This window comes from Nannospalax galili, unplaced genomic scaffold, assembly GCF_000622305.1.
Source record: "Nannospalax galili isolate Female #2095 unplaced genomic scaffold, S.galili_v1.0 scaffold1357, whole genome shotgun sequence".
Classification (NCBI taxonomy): domain Eukaryota; kingdom Metazoa; phylum Chordata; class Mammalia; order Rodentia; family Spalacidae; genus Nannospalax; species Nannospalax galili.
Window position 1 is genome coordinate 947,966 of NW_008339987.1, and position 9,031 is coordinate 956,996.

Below are 9,031 nucleotides of genomic sequence, written 5' to 3' on the forward strand. Positions count from 1 at the left end.
GAAGTTACATAACTGAGAGGCGGGCCTGGACATAAATCTACATCAGAGCGCACACGCACACACACACACACGCGACCCTTGCTAGACGAAATGCCGAATGGGCATTCCTTTGGTGAAGTTTTGCTGATCCATGTCCTGGTTGCAGATGCTCTCGCACACCTTCCTCATGTTCTCCAGCTCCTAACCCACCCCTGCTTTCCTTCCTCCACCCTTACCTTCCAGGAGAACTCCAAGGATTATCAGATTTTGACAAGCTAGCTCTTCCAATGCTAAGGGTCTGGTGCTTCGAGCTTCCTCAAGCACTTTCTGTCTTCCTGGATCTTTAACCCATCCGCCTTTCTTAGTGCATTTCACACTTGGGGTGTGTTCATGTCCATCTCATGCTTTAATTTAAGAAAACAACGCTAGTCTTGGACTGCCTGTCTCTTGACTGTCATATTTTTAGGAAATTCTCTACCCCATTGTCTCAGTCAGGTCTCTTCCCCCTGTGTACGACAGATCCAGTGCAAGGTAGCTTCTCCCTCCACCACTGGAATGTGGTAGACTTGCCAGGTTGTCAGGTTTCAAAGTGCCAAAGACACTGAGCGTTTTGAATTGCCTTTTTTTTCCTTGATGATGGAGTTTGAACCTAGGGCCCTGCTATCCTGAACAAGGGTTCTGCCACTGAGCTACAGCCCCCAATGCTTTGACTCTATCTCCTGAGCCTCAGCTGCGGCTTTTCACACTGTAGATGGTCTCTTGCGTCTTGGCACCCTTACAGGCACCTCTGCCATTCTGTCTCCGTTATCTGTAGCTGCAGACAGTGCATATTTTCCCGGGTTCTTATCAAACTAAGCCCAGTGAGTTGAAATTCAGTTTTTGTTCTAGGCCAGTTCTTGCTGTAGAGCAAGAGATCTGCCTCTAAAACCAGATGTTTAATTTCAATCACAGCGCTCTCAATACCAAATGCCTCAACAAGTTCTCTATGTGTAGCCTTAAAACAAAACTATCAGGTACTTTTAACACAATATATGGGAATGTAGCCTCCAGTCTTCACTCAGTGAACTAACTCCCGGTCCACTCTGCCCCCTAGTCCTCCTTACTCTTGTCTTAGTTACAGCTAGGCTTTTAGTAGACTGTTGTGGTCTTGTCCCCAGGCTGGCCACATCCAATTCATCCATCCTCCACACTCCTGCCACAGGGAGGTTTGTTTTGTTTTGCTTTGGGTTTGTTTGTTTGATCTTTTTGAGACAGGGTTTCCCTATAGTCCCAGCTCTCCTGTAACCCGCTATGTAAACCAGACTAGCCTCAGTGTCACAGAGATCTGTCTCCTCTGCTGGAATTAAAGGCATGTGCCACCATACCTCTCCACAATGAGATTTTTTTTTTTTAAGCAAAAATGTGGGAGTCTGAGGGAAGAGCATTCCTTGAACCCAGGAGTTTGAAACCAATCTAGGCAACTTAGTAAGGACATTGCCCCCCCATCTCAAAATAAAATTTTTAAAAAAGCCAAAACCCATACTGTATTTCTCCCTGGTCTTTACATCATATTTTTTCTGAATATCTCTTACTGCACCCATCAGAGAATGTTATTATTTTTTTGCACCTCACATGTACAACTTAATCATGAGTCCCTGAAAGGGACTATGCTGTCTTACTATCTTTGTTTGACACATGGTCAATGACTAGAAGATGGCTGGACACAATTTTGATCTAAAGTCTCCATTCTTGTGCCACATTTATAAATAGCCTGTGGAATGAGCAAAATTAAATGTGAATGCTTTATCATGTAAGGATGCACATCCCTTAGAAATACCTAGTCCAAACTAATGTGTAGGCTGTCAAAAAACATTTTGAATGGTTCATTAAGGACTATAGGGAAAGGTCTGAACTTTGCCTTGAGAGGGAGTCATATCCTGGTTGTATTTTAACCCTGCTTTTTAAAAAAAAGTCATTTGGGAGGGGCTGGAGAGATGGCTCAGCAGTTAAGAGCACTGACTGCTCTTGCAGAGGACCCAGGTTCAATTCCCAGTACTCACCTGGTGGCTAAGAACCGTCCTTAACTCTAGTTCCAGGAGAATCCGATGCCCTCTTCTGACCTCCATGGGCATAGCATGACATGGATACACTTACATACATGCAGGCAATACACTCATACAACATTAAAAAAACACAGCAAGTAAGAGTGTTGCTGCTAAGCCTGAGTTCAGTTCCTGGGTCCTACATGGTAGGAGAGAGCTGATTCCTGCAAGTTGTCCTCTGACTTTCACCTCAAACACACACACACACACACACACACACACACACACACACACACACAAACTCAGCAGGTAAGACTGCTTGCTGCTAAGCCTGAGTTCAGTTCCTGGATCCTACATGGTAGAAGAGAGCTGATTCCTGCAAGTTGTCCTCTGACTTTCACCTCAAACACACACACACACACACACACACACACACACACACACACACAAAAAGGGAGACCCTGTCCCAAAAAGCCCAAAAAAAAAAAAACCACTGTTCGTTTAACCCTGGTGTTCGTGACAGTAACTTTAGTCCTGGTCCAGGGAGTAGAAAGTAGGAAAAAAGCTACCTTTTTATATATGTTGAGAGTGTTGGAGTTTTGAAGTGAATGAGGTGTATCTTAATCTAGACTGATACTTTTTTACTATAGCACCCCTGTGTTCAGCCCTGCAGTTTCTGAGGCACTTACTGCATCCATCCTTTCCAAGCCTGTCTTACCCCAAGTATAAAATGTCCTCACAACTCCCAATTTAGAGGACTTTGTCCTCCACTTCCAATTCAGCACAAATGCCCATTCTCAAAGAGGCTAGAAGAGTTGGTAATTAATGTGCAATTAATCTTACCCTAGATGGCATTTCTGTTTGAACTAATAAACATCTAGAGATGTTAAATGTTGTTCTGTTTTTGAGGCAGGGTTTCCCTGCAGCCCCAGCTGACCTGGAACTACTGTGTAGATCAGATTAGCCTCAATCTCACAGAGATCTGCCTGCCTCTGCCTCCTGAGTGCTGTGATTAAAGGTGTGCACTATCACACCTGGCTTGAGATGTTAATCATTTTTATCCATGTGGAGGCTGGAAGACAACCTTGGGTGTCATCCTCGGGAATTCCATCCTTTGTGACAGGGTTTCATCTTGAACTGAAGCTCACTAATTAGACTGTCTAGTGAGCCTCAGGGATTCTCCTGTCTCAGTTTCCTCCAGCACTGAGATCGCAAGCATGCATCACCACATTCATCATTTTTGTGTGAGCTCTAGGGATTGAACTCAGGTCTGTGCTTGCAGGGCAAGTGCTTTGCTTGCTGAGCTACCACCCCAAGATCTTATTATTAAAATGCTACTATAATAAATCTATGATTGGTTGCTGTGTGACCATAATGGTATGCAGCTTGGGAAAGTTAATTAAAGGAGTGTAATCAGGAGAGGTTTTGGAACTTGGGGAAGAGTATGCCATGTTTTCAAAGGCGCATTGACCCAGCATTTGCAGAGCTCCAGGCATGCAGTTACTGTGCTGCCAACTGCAGTGACCTATCCTCTATTGACCAACCCTCTTCTCTAGCTTGTGGGGCCCTAGAGGCCTGTGTCACTTTACTGTGGAGCAGTGAGCTGCTGAAACTTGAGAGTGCTCTTTGCTTATAGCTGAAGAATAATTGGGTACATATTGCCAAAAAAAGATGATAGAACCGTGGAGTTGAAAAAGCTATTTTCAGTGTCTTACCTTTACCTAAAATTCCTAAAGATGGTATATTTCTCTTGAGACAGTTACAACTTTTCTTCATCACTTGGAAACTGAGGCAGGGCGATTGCTGTAAGTTCAAGGCCAGCCTGAGCTACAGAGTGAGATAGCTGATTAACACAAGCAGCCTGAAAAAATACTCCCTTTTCCTGTTAAAGGGGTTCTTTCACTCTTAGGAAAAAGAGTCTATGTTTTATTAATACCTTGCTCCTTTTCAGTAGAGTTTCTGGTGTGAGTAGTATACCATTTGTTCCCTATGTCATTTAGAGCAACACGTTTTTACTTGTTAGACTGCTTTGCTTCAACAGACACTTTTTTGAAGGTAGTGCTGGAAAGGGCCTCATACATGCTAGGCCCGTGTTCTACCACTGAGCAGCATCTCCAGGCAGCAGAATGCCTTGCACTCTGAAGATCCAGAGTTGCCTTGGTATGGCTGACTTTCTTTGGAGGCACACCTTCAGACAGGGACTTCAGCATAGTTCGTTGGGAGGTGATCCTAGAAAGGATATGGGTAATAAGAAAGGTAGGAAAGATCTAATACCCATGTATCAATGATCAGGTGACTGTTGGTATGAGACACCAGTCTGGGATGGCACAGCAGAGCATGCTTTAGTCGTCCCCTCCAAGAAGTAATGAAGTTGTGATGCTTATCCACAGTTTCTGCCTCTTGGTTGAATGCTGTTCCCCGGGCAATACTTCGGCCCCAGTCCATGTACATGGATGCTTCTGTGGATAAACGTGCAAGCAGAGAAGACTTGGACTTACAGGATGAAATGATGGATGTACGCGGGAATACTGGGGAATAGGCAACATCTGTTCAAGGCCCCTCCAGCATCTCCTTGCCTCTCTCTCACCTGCCTTCATTTTGGCTCAACTCAGCTTGCCTTTTCTAGGTCAGAATTCCACACTCTCCTCCTGTGTAGAATGTTTTGGTCCTCCTCCCATCCCCACATTTTCTGCTTCCTTGGTTCAGGTATGACTCCTCTGCCAAGCCCTATCCAAATACTTGAGATGATTTCAGTTTTATCTCCATCGTTCTCCCACTCAACTGTCGTGACACTCAGCCCAGCACCTGTATTAGTTGCATCTGCTTCCTTTTCCTGTGAGAGGATGCCCCAAGGATAGGGGACCCATTCTCTAGGGCCCAGTGCATAGTGTAGGGACCAGCATGAAAGTATGGATTCAAATCCCAGCTCGGGCAAAGTACACTGCCTTATCTTTGAAAAGGGAGTTGCAGCAAATGTTAAAAAGAATGTAAGTATTTAGCCATGATGTTCACCATATTAGGGTCTTAGGAAATGTTAAAAGATGAGCCAAATAGATAACAGGGCTCATAGTAAGAGGGCTGGGACTCTGTAGAGTGCTTCCCTAACATGCACAAGACGGGGGAACTGGCATTATTTTTTTCCTGGGAAAAATATAAATAATGTTTTTCAAAAATTATGATGTTTCACTAGATTTAAGCAAAAGTTTTATTTTCATGTCTTCATGACCAGTATGAAACATGGTAGACTACCAAATAAATGGAGATTTGTTTTGACTCTGTATAAAGAATCATCTTAGGGTAGATGTTGGTTTTTAAAAAGTGTGTATGTGTAGATGAATTTATGAGTAGGTTGTCTCCAGAGGTTGGCAGTTTTTCAATATGGTGTCTCTAAAACTTAAGACCAGCAATGGTGTGGTAATGGGAGCTGTTTTCGGAGTCCTTGCTTCTGAATGCCTGACTTGTTAAAGACGAGGTGTTAACTAAATTATTTTCCTCTGCTTAGGTAATAAAGCTCTTACAATCGAAATACCATTACAAAGAAGAGGCTGAAATCATCTGTGATAAAGTTCAAGTTAAACTCAGCAAGGAGTGTTCCCATCCTTACAGCACATGCATTACAGATGTGAGGACTTCACACTGGGAAGAAGCAATCCAGGAAACAAAAGGTGGTGCACAGAATAGGAAATTAGCCAAAGAATGTTATTTCCTGTGGAAATCAACACGTTTACAGCATATGACCCTAGCAGAAGATGTCAAAGCCATGCTCACCCAACTTCGTAAGGAGGTCCGCCTACTCTTGTTAACAAACGGTGACAGACAGACACAGAGAGAGAAGATCGAGGCTTGTGCCTGCCAGGCCTACTTTGATGCTATCGTTGTAGGAGGAGAGCAGAAAGAGGAGAAACCAGCACCTTCCATATTTTACCACTGCTGTAATCTCCTTGGAGTACAGCCTGGGGACTGCGTGATGGTTGGTGACACACTAGAAACCGATATACAAGGAGGCCTCAATGCAGGACTGAAAGCCACAATCTGGATAAACAAGAGCGGAAGGGTGCCGCTGACATCATCCCCAGTTCCCCACTATGTGGTTTCCTCTGTGCTGGAATTGCCTGCTCTCTTGCAAAGCATAGATGGCAAAGTCGGCATGTCTGTTTAGAACACACAAAAGGGCACAGTTAACAAGTGTAGAGTCCATTACAGAGTTAGAGCCAAGAAAAGTTAAGGCAGTCTGTATATCGTTCAGTTCTAGGACTCTGAGGAATTCGTGGCCGTGTTATGTGGGTCCTCCCGCCCTGCTGCTATCCATGTCTGAAATCCATATTTTAGTTGTGAGGTCCAGAAAACATGAAAAGTGGCAGGAGCGCCTACACATGGCCATACAGATACGTGGCTTATAGCTCAGAAATAGATATTTTTTTAAAAGAGATGTTCTAAAATAGAGATCAGAGTATTTCAATCTGGTTAATATGAAATAAGTATTAAATACAAATGGAGGAGTTCTTAGTAAAATTTTGCATATTTTTAACAAATCCTATTTTTGCCTACTTTCAATGTGTATTTTTTTTCTATAATTTTTCTGCATGATTTTTTGAGGGATGATTTTTCTGTGATGTGTACATGACAGATTGTTCTAGCTTGAGGAAAAAAAAAGCTTCTTAATCAGCATGTGTAGTCCTTTCCCATGCCATTCTCAGACCTCTGGAGTGAGCGCGTGGCTTCCTTGTAGTCTTTACTCCTAAGGAGGCTTTTCTACCTTTTCTCAGGCACACGTTGGAGAGGACTGGACATTTTGCTTGGGGTGAGTGCTAGCCACATGGCACCAAAAGTTCTTTTCCTCCTGTGGATCCACAAGAGAACTGCCTCCATGTGGTCTGCCCAGGCAGATTCTCCACCCTGAGCTGATGTCTGTCGATTAGTTCTTGAGACTATGAAACCAATAGAAAGTTAGGTTTACTGCGAACTACTGCCAGTTACCATTCTAACATACCACCTGCCTTAAGTCTGTTTTTCACATTTCAGAAAGCTGTGTGTCACAAATCTCCATTAGGGTTTACTCGGACCTTAATTAATGCTCCATAGCAATGTGAGCAACCAAGAATTTTCCCCACATCATTAGGCCTGTCAGTCTCAGGATTCCATAACCATACTTGGAGTAGGTGGGTTAATAAAGGGAAAAAGTTAATGAGGGAAATACTACTTGGGTTGGTTTGGGTAGGTGTGGGAAGCGAGCACAGCTGAGTCAGCCAGATGGCGCCCTGGCTGGCTGCCAAACCTTGTGCTGTTTACTCCAACTCTTGGCTGATTGCCAAGGCTCGCGATTAGGTTTTTTTATTTTTTTAAGGAAATTAGATATACTAACATAAAATACTAGACTGCGCTGAAAAATCTGTACAATTGACTCTAAGAGTGATGCACAGAATCAAATTCTAGGTTACACCTACCTGTGAACCTAAAAACAGTTTATGTCTATCATTAAGAATCAGATTCTTTACCTTGAGAAAATGTCCTTTTGTGTTATTTCTCACTTGATTTTTTAAAATGTTACCTTGTCCATCCCATGGTGTGGTTGCTGTGAAGTGGAATGTGTGTCAGCAGAGTTCCTGCTTCTAGGTAAGGTTCCCATGTGACCTGGGTTAATTTTACCTATTTAAAAAAACTAAGTTGCGGAGCCAAGCATCGTGACACACACCTTTAATCCTAGCACTCAGGAGACCTAGGCAGGTGAATCTCTAAGATCAAGGCCAGCCTGATCTACACAAGGAGTTCCAGGCTAGCTACCTGGAGCAACAGGGAGACCCTGTCTCAAAAGGACCAAAACAAATAAGTTGGGAGGATTTGGGCAAAAATAATGATATACATGATTTCTGTAATAGCAGTTGACGTCACGCTGAGGCTCTCTTTTAGATGTCCCTCAGGTAGATAAGATGTGCCACATAGCAGTTGACATGCTGAGACTCACTCTTTAGATGTCCCTCCAATAGAGATAAGCCACATCACCTTTCTTATGGTGATTAGTGAAGGTTACCATTCCTAGAAAGTTAAATGAGCAGTTCTTCCGCAAAAATGATCTGGGAGCTCAGCAGTTAAGAATACTTACTGCTCTTGCAGTGGACCAGAGTTCAGTTCCCAGCACTCTCATTGGGTAGCTCACAACTGCCTGTAACTTCAGTTCCAGGGTATCTGACACCCTTTTCTGGCCTCTGGGGGCTCCTACTTGTATGTGGTACACATAAACTCATACAGGGGAGCACACAAACACATAAAAATTTTTAAGTGATGTGGAGAAAATGAAAAATTGAAATTACTTGTGTTCATGGCAGTACCACATGCAATCTTCCTTTCCCCAGAACCTTCCTCAGGAAAGAGCTTTTGATTCTCCACCTTCTGCATAGAATGTTACAGAAGATACTAAAAAGTATTTGAGTAAGCCTATGATATTAGTAATGCTTTTAAGTTATTTATAGTCCTTAAAATTGAACAATAGTATAATGGTGTTTTGTCATCTATATTTTATACTTTCCTCATACAAGGTCAGAAATTTTCAGTTATCCAGAGATAGTCCCAAGGACCACAGCTAAGGAAGACCCAGAGTAGGTGTGGGCAAGGCACCCAGCTTGATAGACACAGGTGGGTATATTCCAATATGTGGGCATCTTCCCACTGTGCACTGATGGCCTTTAAACTAATTTGTAACCCACAATAAACAGTTTTCAGGGCTGCGGGGTGTAGTTCCAGCGTAGAATGCTCAGCCATCATGCACAAGGCTTTGAATTTGACTATCAGAAAGAAAAAATTTTCATGCCCCACCCCCACCCCACCCCCTGGAAATCCAGAGTTGTAGCCCCCTTCTGTGAGCTGGTGCTGAGGTCCCTTCCCAAGAACCTGGAGCTGTAGTCCCCTCCCATGAGCCGGAAGCTTTGGACCTCTCCCGTGAGCCACAGCCCCGCATTCCTCTGGCCATAGGCTGATGGAGCAGAGCATGGAGGTCTTGCTGATGCTGGGTAGCACTTTCAGTCTTCTTTGACTAC

General features: G+C 43.6%; 1 protein-coding gene across 1 annotated transcript in view; it reads left to right on the forward strand.

Annotated features, from left to right (window-relative positions):
• Positions 1 to 6,637, forward strand: part of Nanp (N-acetylneuraminic acid phosphatase) — a gene marked incomplete in the record, with an annotated part of 20,782 nt that extends 14,145 nt beyond the window's left edge. Inside the window, 1 exon segment of the mRNA XM_029564378.1 lies at positions 5,503 to 6,637. Coding sequence (XP_029420238.1) covers positions 5,503 to 6,159 — 657 coding nt within the window.
• Between the last annotated feature and the right edge of the window lie 2,394 nt (positions 6,638 to 9,031).